General features: G+C 39.2%; 1 protein-coding gene across 9 annotated transcripts in view; it reads left to right on the forward strand.

The window, feature by feature from the left end:
* The first annotated feature begins 6,506 nt into the window (after positions 1-6,506).
* The window catches only part of dom (domino helicase), a 115,121-nt gene continuing 99,343 nt past the window's right edge, over positions 6,507-22,284 (forward strand). For 4 of the 9 annotated variants that reach the window (XM_071658723.1, XM_071658726.1, XM_071658724.1 and 1 more), the window contains exon 1: positions 6,507-6,703. In XM_071658723.1, the coding sequence (XP_071514824.1) occupies positions 6,522-6,703 (182 nt within the window). In that variant the 5' untranslated portion in view covers positions 6,507-6,521. Of the gene's footprint in view, positions 6,704-7,630; positions 7,878-21,195; positions 21,297-22,284 lie in introns of all 9 variants that reach the window. The other 5 variants (XM_071658729.1, XM_071658730.1, XM_071658728.1 and 2 more) reach the window with 5 other exon arrangements.

Raw genomic sequence — 22,284 nt, forward strand, 5'->3', positions numbered from 1 at the left:
ATAAAAATCATACCAATATAATTCCACTTCAACATGCTTAGTATTTGATTATTTCCCACAGCACTAGATCCCTCCCACCCAAGCCAATCCATAACTAACCATGAATCCCCATGTAGAATTAAAAGGTTTACCCCTGCTTCACACTTCAGCAACCTCTGGTCATAGATCCCTCCTACACCTAACAAATATAACACTGGCAAAATATACATGAAATAATTTGTCAAGCACTAAACAATTTCCTTCCCATCTCATTCTCAAACTCCACTCACCAGACAACACCCATTGGAAGCCACACTCCATAGACAAACATAAGTTGCATTGTTCTGTTTATACCCTGAACATCACCCACCCTTACAGTACTACAAACACCATTGCAACATAGAATGCTTCATGCTCACAATGCAACAACCACAAGAAAGACATTGAGTACTTGCAACTCAAATTTTCCCACACTCTCCACACATATATATTTATATTTGTGAGATAGAGTGATATGGTTTATAGGAGATGATTTCCTGTCAGTGGCAATATGTTTTATAGTGGGTAATTTTCTGTCAATGGACTGAATCAGAGCACATGAGGCATCTGGGGAAAGTCATGGAAAGATTTGTAGGGCCTAGTTGTGATTAGAGTGCATTACACATGACAGCTAGTAGAAAATGGATGTGAGCCAATGGCACCTCTTCTTTGTCTGTTCCTGGGATTCCCTTGCTATCTTGGGGAACTGTGAACTAATAAGAAAAAAGATACATATATATACCATTATTATATTATGCTTGATTGCTGTTTCCTGCATTAGCAAAGTAGTGCCAGGAAAAAGACGAAGAAATACCTATCCACTCGCATACACGTATATGCACATATACATACATACATACATACATACATACATACACATACATATACATACACATAGATACACAAGTATATATTCATACTTGCTCACCTTGATCCATTCCTGGCACCACCCCATGTCAGCAAGGTAGCACCAGGACACACCAGCTCACACCCATTCTCTAGCTGTCCTGTGTAATGCACCGAAACCATAGCTCTCTATCTACATCCAGGCCCCACAGAGCTATCCCTGTTTTACCCCAGACACTTCACATACCCTAGTGAGCTTATTGAATAGATGAAATTTCAGGCTGCAACACTTCTGGACACATTACATCCTATCTTACTGCAAAACACATATACTTTTCTCAGTGCAGTCATATTAGAATTTCCAGTATCATATATTCCATTGTTTATGTATATGTGTTATATGAATTTATACACAGGTCTGGTATTGCACAGATCCATTAACCACAGATTCATTTATGTATATATATGTGTATATGAGTGAATGGGCCATTCTTTGTTCGTCTGTTTCCTGGCGCTACCTCGCTGATGCGAGAAACGGCAATCAAGTATAACTAAAATGATAAAAAGATCAAGAAGTTAAGATGTTCTGCCTAGAAATATGCAACATGTTTTGGTTTCTTCCTTTGAACTGCAAGCTCAGCCAATGTGAAGAGTGTATGCTGATTGGCATTCAGAGTCTCAGGCCACCAACTTTGGGCACTTTCCTGCCCTCCATATCTACCCAAGGACGACAGATTTATGCCTGTTTTTTCTCCATACTTCTGTGCATACAGATTCATAATGTCAAAAATGGCATGCAAGTGTAAGCGTCGCTTCTGTTGACAAGCATAAAGGGAAAGAAACAGGTGAAGAGAAATTTATGGTTTTATGGCAATTTGTAGATAGTAGTCACACTCTTATCATGTTTTCTGGAACATAATAGATTTATTTCAAATATTGCAGTGTGGTGACTTTTTTGCTACTTTTTTGTGTACAAGACACCCTTAATGTCTGGAAAAATGCTTGCAGATGACAGTGATGGTACTGTTGCCAAGCAGTTAAGGAAAAGTATGTTGGGATATGAAAATTCAGATGATAAGGTGCATTGAAGCTGGTGAGCATCAGTTTAGTTTTGGTAAACCTTTGATTAAAACAATCCTGAAGAATAAGGACGAGATCAGGGCTTCTGTGCACTTCACCACTTCATTAGTTTCCATGAAGGACTCTTTTGAGGAAAATCAGCTGGATATGCGGATAGAGGACATTACACAGTTGCAAATTCCTCTAAGCTAACTGTTCTATGCTAGCTGCTCCAACCTACTGCATTGGTAAGTACTGTACCATAACTTATTGTGTTTCTTGATGTTATTTCACTGTTATGTGATGGTTATTGTATTGCCTGCACAATTTCTGTGGTAAGAGAAGGGGGAAGAATCGATGGGTATAATCAAGAAACAGTAGGATGACCAGTTATGCTCACATTTCATTTGGAATCATTTAGCCAGTGGGTATTTAGGTAGCCCAAGAAACTTAAAGAGGGTGGAATTCAGTGGGGTATGTGATAGAAGGGAATAGGAAGAAAAGCAAAGAATAAGTTAGATGGCAAAAAATGAGTGACACGAAATGAAGCAAAAGGATGAGGCAGCCCCGCCAGCACTTCAAAGAGAAAAGGAAGAATAGGCATTGTTAATGTCAGGCCAAAAGTAGTGAATACAAAAGTCGTTGGATTAGTAATGAATGATCTAGTGCTGGAATGTAAGGATTGTATGAAGAGAATATGCTCTTGATATTATTAGAATTTTGGAAACAAAGCTGACTGAAGAGGTGTGATCTCACCTGTTCTGCCCATGATAGCAAGAAGTGAAAATGACAAAGGAGGAGAAGGGGCAATTATGGCCTTCCTAATAGGAGATACTGTGGGTCCCATTTATGAAGTTATTTTTCTGGGCCCTGTTCATACGTTAGATTGTTTGCAAGTTGGAAAATATAAAGAAATGAAGATAATTCATATAAAATTAGTCAGTACCTTAACATGACTATAATAATGTATTGATTATTATATTTAATGCGATTTGAAGGGATAGGGGAGAAAGAATACTTCCCATGTATTCCCTGCATGTCGTAGAAGGCGACTAAAAGGGGAGGGAGCGGGGAGCTGGAAATCCTCCCCTCTCGTTTTTTTTGATTTTCCAAAAGAAGGAACAGAGAAGGGGGCCAGGTGAGGATATTCCCTCAGAGGCCCAGTCCTCTGTTCTTAATGCTACCTTGCTAACGCAGGAAATGGCAAATAGTTTGAAAGAAAAAAAGAAATATATATATATATATATATATATATATTTTTTTTTGCTTTGTCGCTGTCTCCCGCATTTGCGAGGTAGCGCAATGAAACAGACGAAAGAAATGGCCCAACCCACCCCCATACACATGCATATACATACGTCCACACACGCAAATATACGTACCTACACAGCTTTCCATAGTTTACCCCAGACGCTTCACATGCCCTGATTCAATCCACTGACAGCACGTCAACCCCGGGATACCACATCGATCCAATTCACTCTATTCCTTGCCCTTCTTTCACCCTCCTGCATGTTCAGGCCCCGATCACACAAAATATTTTTCACTCCATCTTTCCACCTCCAATTTGGTCTCCCACTTCTCCTCGTTCCCTCCACCTCCGACACATATATCCTCTTGGTCAATCTTTCCTCACTCATTCTCTCCATGTGCCCAAACCATTTCAAAACACCCTCTTCTGCTCTCTCAACCACGCTCTTTTTATTTCCACACATCTCTCTTACCCTTACGTTACTTACTCGATCAAACCACCTCACACCACACATTGTCCTCAAACATCTCATTTCCAGCACATCCATCCTCCTGTGCACAACTCTATCCATAGCCGACGCCTCGCAACCATACAACATTATTGGAACCACTATTCCTTCAAACATACCCATTTTTGCTTTCCGAGATAATGTTCTCGACTTCCACACATTCTTCAAGGCTCCCAGGATTTTCGCCCCCTCCCCCACCCTATGATCCACTTCCACTTCCATGGTTCCATCCGCTGCCAGATCCACTCCCAGATATCTAAAACACTTTACTTCCTCCAGTTTTTCTCCATTCAAACTTACCTCCCAATTGACTTGACCCTCAACCCTACTGTACCTAATTACCTTGCTCTTATTCACATTTACTCAACTTTCTTCTTTCACACACTTTACCAAACTCAGTCACCAGCTTCTGCAGTTTCTCACATGAATCAGCCACCTCGCTGTATCATCAGCGAACAACAACTGACTCACTTCCCAAGCTCTCTCATCCCCAACAGACTTCATACTTGCCCCTCTTTCCAAAACTCTTGCATTCAACTCCCTAACAACCCCATCCATAAACTGGAGGAAGTGAAGTGTTTTAGATATCTGGGAGTGGATCTGGCAGCGGATGGAACCATGGAAGCGGAAGTGGATCATAGGGTGGGGGAGGGGGCGAAAATTCTGGGAGCCTTGAAGAATGTGTGGAAGTCGAGAACATTATCTCGGAAAGCAAAAATGGGTATGTTTGAAGGAATAGTGGTTCCAACAATGTTGTATGGTTGTGAGGCGTGGACTATGGATAGAGTTGTGCGCAGGAGGATGGATGTGCTGGAAATGAGATGTTTGAGGACAATATGTGGTGTGAGGTGGTTTGATCGAGTAAGTAACGTAAGGGTAAGAGAGATGTGTGGAAATAAAAAGAGCGTGGTTGAGAGAGCAGAAGAGGGTGTTTTGAAATGGTTTGGTCACATGGAGAGAATGAGTGAGGAAAGATTGACCAAGAGGATATATGTGTCGGAGGTGGAGGGAACGAGGAGAAGAGGGAGACCAAATTGGAGGTGGAAAGATGGAGTGAAAAAGATTTTGTGTGATCGGGGCCTGAACATGCAGGAGGGTGAAAGGAGGGCAAAGAATAGAGTGAATTGGAGCGATGTGGTATACCGGGGTTGACGTGCTGTCAGTGGATTGAATCAAGGCATGTGTATGGGGGTGGGTTGGGCCATTTCTTTCGTCTGTTTCCTTGCGCTACCTCGCAAACGCGGGAGACCGGCAAAAAAAAAAAAAAAATATATATATATATATATATATATATATATATATATATATATATATATATCTTTCATACTATTCGCCATCTCCCGCATTAGCGAGGATGCGTTAAGAACAGAGGGAATATCCTTTGAGGGAATATCCTCACCTGGCCCCCTTCTCTGTCCCTTCTTTTGGAAAATTAAAAAAACCAAGATGGGAGGATTTCCAGCCCCCCCGCTCTCTTCCCTTTTAGTCGCCTTCTAAGACACGCAGGGAGTACATGGGAAGTATTCTTTCTCCCCTATCCCCAGGGATAGGTCTTTTGGTTAAGATATATATGTTCATATATAGCAAGGAACTAAAACTTTATATATTGCTTTTTGATGAAGTATCAGGTTCAACTGGTAATATCAATACCATTAATCCAGAAAAATCCATATTTAGCAACTGCTTTGCCCCATTGGTACTAGACTTCAGACTGTAGAGTGTATCATATCTTTAATTAGCCAATGGCTGTGAAAGAAACTAACTCAAGGTATAGAAAGCATCTCTTGGAAGAGGTAAGGATTTTGGGTCTTAGTGTCTTAAGATGTGTGGTATGCTTAGAAATAAAGGATAGGTTATTGAAGAAGGCCTTTCTCAGAGCAAAACTATCAACAGTAATATAATATATGTAGATGGACTCCCATGGTGTAGCAGTTAGCATTCCTAACCTTTCAAAATCAGAAGTTCAGTGCCCCTCAAAGCTTTATGAAACTTACAACACTGGACATGTTTTAAGGGTTTCTTTCCATCACAGATTATCAGTTTGGTTGGGAAAAATTTCAAAACAGAAATATTGAGGAAATTAGTTTGTTGCTTATGAAGGAGATTGGGCTTTCAGATAATGATGCCAAGACAAAGTGGAGGTCTGTCATTAGTGTATATATATGATGAGAGCACAAGTTTTCAAGCTTTAGTTGTGTGAAAATGTTTCTTTGAATGATTTGAATAATTTGATGCAGTTGTTGCATGATCTCATGGTATGTATATATATATATATATATATATATATATATATATATATATATATATATATATATATATATAAGGAGTATTCATGGTGAAAAAGAACTATTGGCAATATTAGATTTATGTGAGAGTCCTGGTGTTCCCCAGGACCTCTTTCCAAATGCTCCTACACCCCAGGCTGCTCTACTTGAAGTGGCAGGGAGATGTAGAATTCTTTGGGGTGAAGCTCTATTAGGAGACTGTACTCCCCGCCAAAGGCGACTTTTCTCCTTGCAGGCGGAGTATTCTAACACCTTTCGAGGTGTTTCAAATACAAATCAAAAACAAATTCCTGAATATTTAAAAAAAAAAAATGGTTTTTGCCTTCGAGTATTCAACTCCTGTAAATTTTCAGGTTCATTCATTAGACCATTACAACAGAGATACTCCATTAGAAGCGGGGGGAAAGTTTTTGTAATTACATCGAACCGCAGAAAATACGAATATTGAGCTAGGGTAGTACCCCAGCAGATGCATGTAATATATTTGATGGGTGACCACCTTGCGTGTTTGAAAGTCCCTCTGGTGGTGGGTGCACGACTTGGGTGTGACGTCATGCGCGGAGAGTCAGTCGCTAATGCTGGCGATCCATGGAGGGTGAAGTATACAGACCGTCTTGATAATCAGACTAGTGGAAAATGGAGTGAATTTCTTGCGGGGTTTTCCCGCTGTATACAAAAACTTTGTGTGTGCGTCCATACGCAGGATGAGTGTGATAATAGTGCCGGATGCTTCGTGTAAGTCCTGTTATTTTGTGATTCAAATCTCTGACAGTCTTTCTCCTAGAGCTTTGTTCAACATGGCGGCTGCGCGGATATTGAGTTCAGGCTGCGCACCGCCACATACTCAACAACCACCTCACAGTGACGCTTTGTTGACATTGCCTTGACGGTGCGGCAATATGAATGATAAACTAATTGGTTGAGAAGGGTAGCAGAGAGCATAAGAAGGGTAGGGGGAAGTAGCAAGAGGCTGATTGAAGTGGTCATAACCCTGGCAGCGGGGTAAGGGAGGGTTGGGCCGGTCTTAGACCGGCTCCCATGTAAATTGTATTAAATCATTACTGGATTTATTCGCCACATGAATAACACCTTTAACCAAGGCAGAACATATTGTATTTTGACCAATGAACTGTAATTGATGGCCGCTATTATGGCATGTCATCAGGAGGGTAATAACCTTTGTTTACCAATAATTCCACATCTTGAGCATTACATTTGACAGAAGGAACCTGAACTAACATTGTTATCATAAGACAAAGAGGACCTGGTCAACTTTGTAAGAGGCAATTTAAGACCTGTTGTTAGCGTGTATTGCCTCTGGTGAATTCCGGCGAGGCTGGGGGCCCGTTGTACTAACAACTGGTGTAACGTCATTTTACTGTATGTTGGTGTCCAGTCCTTTAGCTTTCTTTTATTGTCCCGGCAACAGGTTAGAGAGTCAGTCTGATCAACATTGTAAATCTCCAGTTGGTTATAATTGGTTTGAGCTAAGCTTACTACTAGTGATTGGGATCTACACTGGCGATAATTGGGGTAAGAGAGTCTCAAGCTTACTCATAGTTTTTTTAAGTACTTTACAAGTGTTAGGAAAGTACAACCCCCCCTTTTTTTTTTTTTTTGAAAAAACCTGCTAGTTATTTTGATCAATGACTTCACTTGCAGATGAATATTCATTTAGCCAGTGTGCAATAGATATATGGATGTCTTACCCCGAGTGTAATGGAATCTACAAAATTGAAACTGTTTGAAGGAAAGCTTGACACATTGTGGTGTATAGAAATAGTCCACAGACATCAAGCTCATGTGGTGACTAGATTAAACCTTCATTACAAAGAAGAGAGAAGAAGAGCTGGTTCCTGAGGCAGGCATATTATGCCTTCTACAAGAACTCCACTGTATAATTATGCATGTATGTAACTTACAATTCTTCATTCAGCATTTTTGAAAATTCATGTGACATGATTTCCCCTTGTACATTGTAACAGGTAATACCTGCTGTTGGTGTTCCAGACACGCTCTTATAGGAAATGAAGAAATTCTTGGAATTATTATTTAATTATGGGATTCTTTTCATCAGTAAAGTTACATTGAACTGTTTTAGATTTGTGATGATCATTTACGTGACCAACTAAATCAGGGAACCTTCAGAATTGCCAAATTACATGGCCATAGCTTCTGCCACTTCCTACAATATTCAAGTTCACACTGAATATGCTGTAAGGCTTCATCTTTATCTTGTATCAGCAGTTTGGCTTCATGAAAGATCTCAGTAACCTGTGATATGTGATTTGATTTTGAAGGATATAGTTGGCATGGCAGTGGCTCCTCAGTTGGCTTATCTTACACAAATGGGTGCCCATTCCATTGACCAGTGTTCTTTAAAATGTGTAAGAGGATACCAACTTATCATACTCATGTATTATAAGGCCATTATCACAATATGACTAAACGATTAGCCAGAATGTACCTGAGTAACAGTGTATGCCATCCAGGTTGCCATAGTTTTGATCAAATGAGCTGATAGATCAGTGTTTAGTATGAGATTGGAAAAAAGTTTGTAGCTATTCAAAGGAAAAATAAATATTTTTGCCTTAGTGCTTTCACCAGATTCTTTTCTTGTACACTGGTAATCTTATAAAGCAAAATAGTAAAGGTAGAAACCGTTTTTGTTATGAAATTAAAGAACTTTATAAAAGGAATAGTGAAACAAGTGATATAGGCCTTAAAGATCCCAGGGGGAAATAGGTAATGTTTAATAGCAGTGTATTGGTAAGATTGCAATAATTGCTTAACACATTGTGGCATGTCCTCCTTTGTATGGTATTTTGTTGCACGTGCCTTTTGTATTAGGATAAAATCCACCTTATTACACTTGTCTCCTTTGCTTCTAAAGATGTTTATTTAGTTTAGGACATTTATTTTCCTTTGTTATATATATTGTTTTATCGTTATTGATCTCCGCCGTCATTTTAGTTATAACTGAGCGATAAACATTTTGATAGCTTGTTTGACTATAATCTTTTCTACTTACATACATACATAGAAGCAAGAAATCCATAAACATTAATTGATATCATATCAGTGCAGCGAACTCTCACCCTTATTAATGTGACACATTGCTTGTTCATGACATGATACTTGATGTTTGATAGCTTTAGCAATGATTTATTCAGTTTGAGTAGTCAAAACAATACATACCATATGAATTGTTATAACAGTACTATTTCTCCCCAGTCTGAAGGGATTGTAGAATATATTTTAAATATTTTCATTGCTTCATGGGAATGCTTAAAGATGAAAAAGTTTAGCAGAATCATAAATTGGTAATTTCATTCTTCCCTAACACCTTGCCATCATAACCCATTCCTAGGACTGCATCCAGATTCTGATTGTATTAGGATACTATTTTTGAAAAAAATGTTGACTTTACAGATTAAAGATAGTTACACTCCCCATATGATGCATTTTAAGTGATGTACCAGTGTATTGGTATTTGTGGCATCAGCCACTTTTGCTGATGTATTGGCAATAATAGAATTTAGGTGATGCTTGTGAAATTCTTCACTGGTAAATTATACTGAAAAAGAATGTGAAGTTTTACAGATGTGTTTGAAGAAAAATCATTTTGTTTTTAAAATGTGGCATTTATTATATGATGCATTAAATTACATGATTTAAATGATTTCATAGATGTGCCATTGCTTTAACAAAAAAGAGTATGAAGTTTTTAGACGTTTTTTTCAGATGAATTTTTGCTTTGTGTTTTGTGTTCTTCAGTTTCTTTAAAAAAAGTGTATGCAAGTTAACGATGAAATAAGTGTACATAATTTGTATGTTATTGTACCATATATTTGCCTTTTCTCACTTTTATGATATATCTGGATTCCTATAATTATTTTGATCGTGGGCTGGTTAAACAGACAGCGCAAATACAAGGAATGAAAGAACAACAAAAAGATTGTGGTGGAAATATAGTAGACTGACACTATAGATGGAAGTTCATTGATATATACAGGTAGTAACCTTAAGTGACAAAATTATTCCATTTCAGTGTTGAGAATTACATTATTTAAGTTTTAGGGTCATGGGAGTGGACTGAAAGTAAAAAACAAAACATGAAAGTGTTTTTTCAATAATGATGTATCTTCCTGCCTTGGAGGGGAATAGTGATGCTTAAATTGACATAGGTATATCCTTGGTGGCGCAGCTGTAACATTTGAATCGGACTGAATTTTACTTATGGATGATTGGCTTTAGAATTATTTGTTTAGGCAGCCCAGAACTAAAAGTATTACAGGAACCCAGATGTTACTTCCAGGCTTTGCACATGCATGCGTACACACAGTAACTTACTTTATTTTGATTAGATGTTTTCACTTTTAATAAAGTGATTCATGTCTTCATTAGATGTAGCATAATAATGATGTGAAAGAAGAATGTTTGAAAATGATAAAATCAAAGTTAAGAGGAATAATTGTGATGTTGATTCATAAAGTTAACCATAGTTTTTCAGATATAGCAGCCTAAGAGGTTAAGAACCCAAGTGCAGTCCTGGGGTTGGTTTATGATGCAATATATTTAGGAAAGATAGAATCATTAATATTAAATTCAACAAAATTTCTTTATAGTGAAGTGTTCTCATCACACAAGATCATAAGATGTATTCTGAATACATTTTTCTAAAGTGAGAATATTACTGGACAGGGGAGAAAGAATGTTGCAGTGATTTACTCTGTATGGTGTATATTGTATTGACTGTTTGTTGAAATCATCTGTAAAACTATCACTTGTTATATCATTGCTCGATGACTCTTCAGATCATAAGGCTGGGCTGAGATCCTTGAGTCAACATATGTCATTATTTGATGTGTTTGTATTTGTATAATACTGGGAGAGAGCTCTGTATTCATGGAACCCCATCAGCTGAACTTTCTGTGCCATTTAGTACCCCTTTTTAACCTTTGTAAACTGCCAGCATTCCCAGTAATTCTCAACTTCCTTTTTTGAAAGCTTTTTGTTGTGGCCTTTGGTTACTCTGGCACTGTAATTCGTGAAGAACTATTTATGATCAGTATCATTTAGCTGATTTAGAAACTTGAGAGGTGTTATCAAGTCCCCTTAGCTTAATCCTCTTAATTAATGTACCATCTCAGTTACTCTTCCCTATACCCTTTCATTTAGATCTTTGGTTGCTGTTTTTGGTGCATTGACCAAACTTTTGAGGCATAATCCAGTTTTTGTGTGATGAATGTCCTTATTCTTGAACGTTATGCTTATAATTCCTAGCAAATAGATACTTTCATTGACAGCTATCCTATGTATCTCTGGCAAAAGATTAAGCACAATGTTGACCCCTAGGTTTCTTCACTTTCATAGAGAAGAAAGAATACTGTTCATGTATTCCTTACATGTTTTAGAAGGCGAGTAAGAGGGGTGGGAGCAGATGGCTAGAAATCCTCCCTTCCTGTAGTACTTTCCAAAACAAGGAACAAAGTAAGGAGCAAAGTGGAATTTTCCCTCAATGGCTTTTCCATCTGTTATTGATGGTCCCAAGCTTATGCAGGAAATGGCAAGCATGTATGAAAAAAGAATATATATGTGTTGGAGGTGGAGGGGACAAGAAGCAGGAGACCAAATTGGAGGTGGAAGGATGGAGTGAATAAGATTTGAGCAATCGGGGCCTAAATATACAGGAGGGTGAGATGCGTGCAAAGAAGAGTGAATTGGAACGATGTGGTATACCGGGAGTCTGGGGTAAACCATGGATGTGGGGCCTGGATGTGGATAGGGAGCTGTGGTTTTGGTGCATTACACATGACAGCTAGAGACTGAGTGTGAATGAATGTAGCTTTCTTTGTTTTCATGGCAAGGTAGTGTGAAGAACAGATGGTTGAGACTTTGAGGGAAAATCTTCTCTCGGTCCCCTCCTCTGTTCCTTCTTTTGGAAAAGTAAGAACGAAATTCTTATCAGTGTTCATCCTGTGTGCATAACATTTGGTAGAATTTATAATTTCCATATTGAGCATGAAGTGGTTATGTAGCAGTCTCATCCAGATGAATGATGAATTACTGTGTAGTACCATCATACAATACAATTTAGTCCATTAAAGTTCATTCCTTGTGTTGTACAGGGTCCTTGGATCCTTGAAAAGTCTTATGTTGATTTATGTATCTGTAAGGCCTTGAAAAGTTCATATGTCAAAGTTGCTGTTTCATTTCATATAAGGTATTAAATTTGTCCTCAGGTTACCTTTACATTTTTCTTTGTTCAACCCACTAATTACTGATAAGGAAGAAATAAAAACAAGAAAAAAAGAAAGTGTGATATGTGCCAAAGTCTAGAAGATGCAGGCAAGTTCATGGAAGCAGTATAAGGAAAAACAGTAGGCTATATGCCAGAACTTTATACAAAATCAATTGCTATTAGAAAAAGACTGAAGGAGAAGAAATCAGAAATGAAGGCTGGTGAATTACGTATTTAGGAGAAAACTGAAGAGCTGAAACTCTTACAATACTGAGGGTTAAGTTCTTAAATGGAAACATCTTGTCCTGACAGTTTGAAATCTCTTTGTTCACTTATGTTACAGTTAACATAGATTTTATGCAAATTTCATTAAGTACATGAACAAGTGTAAGGGAAACCATGGAAAGGCCTGTAGTGCTTGGTTGTGGAAAGGGGGCTTTTATTTCAGTGCATTGTACTTGACCATTAAAGAATGGATGTAAGCAAATGCAGCCTTTTCTTTGTCTTTTCCTGGCACTACCTCACTAATATGGGAATTTGTAATCAAGTATATATATATATATGTATGTATGTATATATATATATATATATATATATATATATATATATATATATATATATATATATATATATATATATATATATATATTATCTTTATATATTTTGCTTTGTCGCTGTCTCTCACGTTTGCGAGGTAGCGCAAGGAAACAGACGAAAGAAATGGCCCAACCCACCCCTATACACATGTATATATATACACACACAGACATATACATATATACACATGTACATAATTCATACTGTCTGCCTTTATTTATTCCCATCGCCACCTCGCCACACATGGAATAACATCCCCCTCCCCCCTCATGTGTGCGAGGTAGCATTAGGAAAAGACAACAAAGGCCCCATTCGTTCACACTCAGTCGCTAGCTGTCATGTAATAATGCCCGAAACCACAGCTCCCTTTCCACATCCAGGCCCCACACAACTTTCCATGGTTTACCCCAGACACTTCACATGCCCTGATTCAATCCATTGACAGCACATCGACCCCAGTATACCACATCGATCCAATTCACTCTATTCCTTGCCCGCCTTTCACCCTCCTGCATGTTCAGGCCCCAATCACTCAAAATCTTTTTCACTCCATCTTTCCACCTCCAATTTGGTCTCCCACTTCTCCTCGTTCCCTCCACCTCCGACATATACACACACACACACACACACACACATATATATATATTTTTTTTTTTTTTGCTTTGTCGCTGTCTCCCGTGTTTGCGAGGTAGCGCAAGGAAACAGACGAAAGAAATGGCCCAACCCACCCCCATACACATGCCTTGATTCAATCCACTGACAGCATGTCAACCCCGGTATACCACATCGATCCAGTTCACTCTATTCTTTGCCCTCTTTCACCCTCCTGCATGTTCAGGCCCCTGATCACACAAAATCTTTTTCACTCCATCTTTCCACCTCCAATTTGGTCTCCCTCTTCTCCTCGTTCCCTCCACCTCCGACACATATATCCTCTTGGTCAATCTTTCCTCACTCATTCTCTCCATGTGCCCAAACCACTTCAAAACACCCTCTTCTGCTCTCTCAACCATGCTCTTTTTATTTCCACACATCTCTCTTACCCTTACGTTACTCACTCGATCAAACCACCTCACACCACACATTGTCCTCAAACATCTCATTTCCAGCACATCCATCCTCCTGCGCACAACTCTATCCATAGCCCACGCCTCGCAACCATACAACATTGTTGGAACCACTATTCCTTCAAACATACCCATTTTTGCTTTCCGAGATAATGTTCTCGACTTCCACACATTCTTCAAGGCCCCCAGAATTTTCGCCCCCTCCCCCACCCTATGATCCACTTCCGCTTCCATGGTTCCATCCGCTGCCAGATCCACTCCCAGATATCTAAAACACTTCACTTCCTCCAGTTTTTCTCCATTCAAACTCACCTCCCAATTGACTTGACCCTCAACCCTACTGTACCTAATAACCTTGCTCTTATTCACATTTACTCTTAACTTTCTTCTTCCACACACTTTACCAAACTCAGTCACCAGCTTCTGCAGTTTCTCACATGAATCAGCCACCAGCGCTGTATCATCAGCGAACAACAACTGACTCACTTCCCAAGCTCTCTCATCCCCAACAGACTTCATACTTGCCCCTCTTTCCAAAACTCTTGCATTTACCTCCCTAACAACCCCATCCATAAACAAATCAAACAACCATGGAGACATCACACACCCCTGCCGCAAACCTACATTCACTGAGAATCAATCACTTTCCTCTCTTCCTACACGTACACATGCCTTACATCCTCGATAAAAACTTTTCACTGCTTCTAACAACTTTCCTCCCACACCATATATTCTTAATACCTTCCACAGAGCATCTCTATCAACTCTATCATATGCCTTCTCCAGATCCATAAATGCTACATACAAATCCATTTGCTTTTCTAAGTATTTCTCACATACATTCTTCAAAGCAAACACCTGATCCACACATCCTCTACCACTTCTGAAACCACACATATATACATATATATACATATATATATAAAAAAAAATATATATATATATATATATATATATATATATGTATTTTCTTTCTTTTGAACTATTCGCCATTTCCCGCTTTAGCGAGGTAGCGTTAAGAACAGAGGACTGGGCCTTTTTTGGAATATCCTCACCTGGCCCCCTCTGTTCCTTCTTTTGGAAAATTAAAAAAAAACGAGAGGGGAGGATTTCCAGCCCCCGGCTCCCTCCCCTTTTAGTCGCCTTCTACGACACGCTGGGAATACGTGGGAAGTATTCTTAATCCCCTATCCCCAGGGATAATATATATATATATATATATATATATATATATATATATATATATATATATATATATATATTATCCCTGGGGATAGGGGAGAAAGAATACTTCCCACGTATTCCCTGCGTGTCATAGAAGGCGACTAAAAGGGAAGGGAGCGGGGGGCTGGAAATCCTCCCCTTTCGTTTTTTTTTTTTTTAATTTTCCAAAAGAAGGAACAGAGAAGGGGGCCAGGTGAGGATATTCCCTCAAAGGCCCAGTCCTCTGTTCTTAACGTTACCTCGCTATCGCGGGAAATGGCGAATAGTATGAAAAAATATTATATATATATATATATATATATATATATATATATATATATATATATGTGTGTGTGTGTGTGTGAATAAGAGCAAGGTTATTAGGTACAGTAGGGTTGAGGGTCAAGTCAATTGGGAGGTAAGTTTGAATGGAGACAAACTGGAGGAAGTAAAGTGTTTTAGATATCTGGGAGTGGATCTGGCAGCGGATGGAACCATGGAAGCGGAAGTGGATCATAGGGTGGGGGAGGGGGCGAAAATTCTGGGAGCCTTGAAGAATGTGTGGAAGTCGAGAACATTATCTCGGAAAGCAAAAATGGGTACGTTTGAAGGAATAGTGGTTCCAACAATGTTGTATGGTTGCGAGGCGTGGGCTATGGATAGAGTTGTGCGCAGGAGGATGGATGTGCTGGAAATGAGATGTTTGAGGACAATATGTGGTGTGAGGTGGTTTGATCGAGTAAGTAACGTAAGGGTAAGAGAGATGTGTGGAAATAAAAAGAGCGTGGTTGAGAGAGCAGAAGAGGGTGTTTTGAAATGGTTTGGGCACATGGAGAGAATGAGTGAGGAAAGATTGACCAAGAGGATATATGTGTCGGAGGTGGAGGGAACGAGAAGTGGGAGACCAAATTGGAAGTGGAAAGATGGAGTGAAAAAGATTTTGTGTGATCGGGGCCTGAACATGCAGGAGGGTGAAAGGAGGGCAAGGAATAGAGTGAATTGGATCGATGTGGTATACCGGGGTTGACGTGCTGTCAGTGGATTGAATCAGGGCATGTGAAGCATCTGGGGTAAACCATGGAAAGCTGTGTAGGTATGTATATTTGCATGTGTGGACGTATGTATATACATGTGTATTGGGGGGGGGGTTGGGCCATTTCTTTCGTCTGTTTCCTTGCGCTACCTCGCAAACGCGGGAGACAGCGACAAAGTATAATAATAATAATGATAATAATATATATATATATATATATATATATATATATATATATATATATATATATATATATATTTCGTTTATTTTGCTTTGTCGCTGTCTCCCTTGTTAGCGAGGTAGCGCAAGGAAACAGACGAAAGAATGGCCCAACCCACCCACATACACATGCATATACATACACGTCCACACACAGCACATATACATACCTATACATCTCAGTGTATACATATATATATACACGCACAGACATATACATATATACCCATGTACATAATTCATACTGTCTGCCTTTATTCATTCCCATCACCACTCCGCCACACATAGAATAACAACACCCTCCCCCCTCATGTGTGTGAGGTAGCGCTAGGAAAAAACCAACAAAGGCCCCATTCGTTCACACTCAGTCTCTAGCTGTTATGTAATAATGCACCGAAACCACAGCTCCCTTTCCACATCCAGGCCCCACAGAACTTTCCATGGTTTACCCCAGACGCTTCACATGCCCTGATTCAATCCACTGACAGCACGTCAACCCCGGTATACCACATCGATCCAATTCACTCTATTCCTTGCACGCCTTTCACCCTCCTGCGTGTCCCGCAATCACTCAAAATCTTTTTCACTTCATCTTTCCACCTCCAATTTGGTTTCCCATTTCTCCTCATTCCCTCCCCCTCTGACACATATATCCACTTTGTCAATCTTTCCTCACTCATTCTCTCCATGTGACCAAACCATTTCAAAACACCCTCCTCTGCTATCTCAACCACACTCTTATTATCACACATCTCTCTTACCCTTTCATTACTTACTCAATCAAACCACCTCACACCACATATTGTCCTCAAACATCTCATTTTCAGCACATCCAACCTCCTCCACACAACTCTATCTATAGCCCATGCCTCACAACCATATAACATTGTTGGAACCACTATTCTTTCAAACATTCCCATTTTTGCTTTCCAAGATAACATCCTCGACTTCCATACATTCTTCAATGCTCCCAGAACTTTTGCCCCCTCCCCCACCCTATGATTCACTTCCGCTTCTATGGTTCCATCTGCTACCAAATTCACTCCCAGATATCTAAAACACTTCACTTCCTCCAGTTTTTCTCCATTCAAACTTACCTCCCAGTTGACTTGCCCCTCAACCCTACTATACCTAATAATCTTGCTCTTATTCACATTTACTCTCAGCTTTCTTCTTTCACACACTTTACCAAACTCAGTCACCAGCTTCTGCAGTTTCTCGGCCGAATCAGCCACCAGCGCTGTATCATCAGCGAACAACAACTGACTCGCTTCCCAAGCTCTCTCATCCACAACAGACTTCATACTTACCCCTCTTTCCAAAACTCTTGCATTCACCTCCCTAACAACCCCATCCATAAATGAATTAAACAACCGTGGAGACATCACGCACCACTGCCACAAACCAACATTCACTGAGAACCAATCACTCTCCTCTCTTCCTACTCATACACATGCCTTACATCCTTGATAAAAACTTTTCACTGCTTCTAACAACTTGCCTCCCACACCATATATTCTTAATACCTTCCACAGAGCATCTCTATCAGCTCTATCACATGCCTTCTCCAGATCCATAAATGCTACATACAAATCCATTTGCTTTTCTAAGTATATATGTAATACATACAGCGACAAAGTATAATAGAATAAATAAATATAAATATATATATATATATATATATATATATATATATATATATATATATATATACACATTGTTATCTGTGTTAATGAGGTAGCATCAGGAACAGATGAAGAAAAACCACATTTGCTCACATCCATTGTCTAGTTGTCTTGTGCTATGCAATGAAACCACAGACTGCTATTCAAATCCAGTCCCCACAGACCTTGCCATGGTTTCACCTAGCTGCTTCACATGCCCTGGTTTAGTCCATTAACAGCTCATCATCCTGTGTACATTATTCCCCTTTGCTCTATCTTGTGCATGCTTTTCGCCCTTCTGCATGTTCAGTCCCTGATTACTCAAAATCTTTTTCACTCCATCCTTCCTTATCTTGTTTAGTCTCTCCCTTCTCTCTGTCCCCTCCACTTGTGACACATATCCTTTTTGTCAACCTCTCCTCATTCACTCTACCCATATACCCAAACCATATCAGCACACCTTCATTGGTCATTGGTTTAGATCTCTAAAGTAGTTAATTAAACACGTATACATTTTCCTTTTTAGGGACTACCAGAGTTAGAATGATTGTAGAATTGAAATTATTGATATTGAAGTTTCTTGTATATTGTGTAATTAAAGGGGGACTGCCTCCACCACCACCTTGATTTTGAATATCCAGTGAAGTCTTTTGGGGGGTCTTCTACCCATACAACCTCAGCTGGGCCCAGGCTACTTTCTCTATGACCACTTCTCACTTTCACATGCCACACACTTCTCTCATACATGCCAGCATTGCTTCCCTAAGTACCTCCCATTCCATACCCACACCCCATGCTTCATTTATACTCACATTTGGCCATTCTGTGCTTAGTCTCTCCTTGTATTTCTTCACACACACACACACACACACACACACACATCTCTTTTACAGTCTCATTTATATTCACTACCCTCTTCTCACTTGCATCATTTCCTTGTTTTCATAAATTTCTTCAAATCTTGAGTTGCCTGTACCAAGTAATGAGCAGTCATCCCACCAAGCTACCCTTCTCAGCACATTCACATCCAATAATGCCCTCTTACCATTTTTCCTGCTCACCTGTGTTAACATATGTATGTTCCCTTTTTTAAACCAGATATTTCCAGTTACCAGTCCTTTTTTGCACACAATATTTCCAGTTACCAGTCCTTTTTTACAGACAACAAGCTGCTCATCTTTTGTATTCACCTTACTGAGTACCCTGTATCCCCCAATTATATCCTAAACTGCCTCATTACTCACTCTTGCATTTAAGTCGTCCATCGCTGATACTTGATCTCTTACATCAAAACTGCTGATACACTCACATGCTCCCAAAACACTTGCCTTGCATCATCTTTCTTCTCATGGCCAGGTACATAAGCACTTATAATCGCCCATGTATCACAATCCACTTTTGCTTTTACACAGATCAGTCTGGAGCTCTTTTCCTTACACTTTTTGTACATTCCCATAAGTATGGCTTCAGCAGTAGTGCTACTCCATCCTTAACTTTTGCCCTATAACTACTTTATAACAAACCACCAACCTCCTGTAGAAACATATAAACTTACCCATGCCTCTCACTTCATTAACTCTCCTCACAGATGCCCCTACAAAATGCATACACATTGAGATAACTTGATAATTACTAAACATTTGACCTCCCAACTCAGTCTGAAACTGCAGTGCACCAGATATATGCCACTGGAAACCATTCTCACCAGACTAACTTTAATCACATTCTCTTGTTTACACTCTGGACATCACACAACACTACAAACATGAGTTCATCATATTCCAAGACCCTTCATGCCTATGGTGCTACTACTGTACAGAAGATGCCAACGCATGCTACTCAATTGCCCTGCCTTTTCTGCGCATAGATGCACACACACTACAACAATTTGTGAGCTGTGGTTCCTACCATTGGATGTGGCCAGGTTCCTAAGTACTGCATGAGTCTCATAAGGATAGAAGGGACACCTAGGGGAGAAAGTAATGTATGTATATATTTATTTATTATGCACATATATACATATATATACAGAATTAGCCACTCTGGTCGAATTTGTTTTTTTAACAGCTATGAATTATTCTTTTATTCATACTTATTTTGCCATTTCCCATGGTAGCGAGGTAACATTAAGAACTGATGACAGCCATTTCATATGTGAAAAAAGCTGCATTTTTGTATGCTAGGGGAGGCCAAAAAGATTATTTGTACCCAGAAGGGTGAATGATGAAGGCTCAATTACAGCCCTCTGAGAAGGGGAAGTGAAGGAGAGTACACTTTAGCTCTGCCGTTTTGGCAAAATCTTGAAGTTTCTCCTAGGTAGGTATGCTGAAAAAGCACTATAAAAGATAAAGTGATATATCTGAAGTTTGCATTCAGCAAGCATAATAGTGACAATTGGCTCTTCCAAAAAGGTGGCAGGCTGGATTTTATGGACCTTGGAGATAAAAGTGGTAGTAGCTGTTATGATGCTCTCAAAGGCACCGATACTTCCCTGAGTGGAGTACTGCTATGTATTGAGGCAGGTAGAAAGTGTAAGAACATTTTACAACTTGCATTAACAATTAAAACAATTTATCATATTTTACATTTGGAAAATCTCGGAAGGCATTATTCCTGGTCTGCACTCAAAAATATCACCATCTCTGCATGACAGCATGGAAGACTAGAAAATAGTACCACAACTTTAAAACTGCAGCAAATACACTTAAGAGAAAGAGTGAATATCCACGGTCAAAATTGCTCAATACTTTGTCTGCAGTCATTAATAACTATGGACTCAAAATTTAAAGGTAGAAGTTTTGTGTTGGTTGTGTAGGACTGTGGGCTGCAGCCTCCAGCAGCCTGATTGAGCTAGGAACAACACAACAGCCTTGACATAAACAAAATTATTGAGGTGTACCCCAATTGCATCATAAGGTATATATTGTTGTTGGTACAAGTAATCCTTCATGTAGGCTTCTTGAACACTATTCACTTATGTTTTTTCCATTCATCAGATCTTTTTGTACACCACCAGTTTATCATATTTACAAGATGCCATTATCAACTTTTAGCTCTCCTTTTACTATCCTTACTGAACTTTAGTTCCAAATGCTAAACTCTTTCTCATCTTATTCATTTCCATGTAGACCGATATTACACTGTGAGCTCTCATCTCTTTCAAAAACTAAAGTCTTACTTTTACTTGGATTCATTTTCAGCAGCCTCCTTCTACATATATCATCGAAGCAGCCCACCATTCTATTCAACTTCTCCCCTGATTCGACTAACAGCACAGCATCACCTGCATACAGCATCTGTGGCAAGTTCCATTCTGTTTCACTGAGATTGAGTAATACACTTTTATAACCCCCACCATACTCTCATTTCACATAATGCCCCATCCATAAAGATTTTGAAAAACCATGGTGACATCACAAGATTGAAGCACTTCCACATTCACTTCTGACCACTCACTGATACCACCACTTACCCTTATACTTGTGCTCTTTCTGTGGTAAACGTACTTAACATGCACCCTGCCAGTAAAAAAATTACACCTATTCCCTGCTTAATATCTGAGATATGTTCCTGTAAGACATAACCTGGCAGAATCACTGAATAGCATATCCTGTTTTAGTGTGGGAGTCAGTGGATAAGTGCCATATGTTCCCAGAGATTTTTACCACCTAATTTTTCTGCAAAAATATGAATGGAATGTCAAGGAATATAAGCATTACACTACGTCATTAATGCAGTATTTAAGTAACGCAGCATGAAATAGTATTGTTTTTTATTAAAAGTACATTTCACTTATTTTGATTTTGATGTTCAGTCCAGCTGCTCAACATTAACGTTCTCCATAATTTCACTTCTGGTATGAGTGATCTTCATTGCATGTAAAGGCTCCATGTTAGAGGCACACTGCCTTATTTTATCTTTATGGGAACTGTGTTCTCTGTTGTATTGGGCAACCAAAGAGCTCTGACAGTATTAGTTACAGGTACCACATGACCAGCATTAAAGCCCTTTAAAACACCTTAACATTTCTGCAGGCTAATATACTTCTTCTTCTTCCCACTAGCCAAGACTCACTTGGGCACTTTTCATTTATAGTTGTAGTAGGTTATACTGAAACATTAAATTTTGTGTCTGCAGTGTTGAATTCATACGTTCTTGCAAGCTTTGTATTAGGCAAGCAAATCGCAGAATGTGCTTTCAGACTGATGTCCACTTGCCATAATTGTTGATTTATTCAGGTAAATACATATATTTGAAAAAAGAAAAAAAAACTTGTGCATTGTGTTTTG

This window comes from Panulirus ornatus, chromosome 67 (assembly GCF_036320965.1).
Source record: "Panulirus ornatus isolate Po-2019 chromosome 67, ASM3632096v1, whole genome shotgun sequence".
Classification (NCBI taxonomy): domain Eukaryota; kingdom Metazoa; phylum Arthropoda; class Malacostraca; order Decapoda; family Palinuridae; genus Panulirus; species Panulirus ornatus.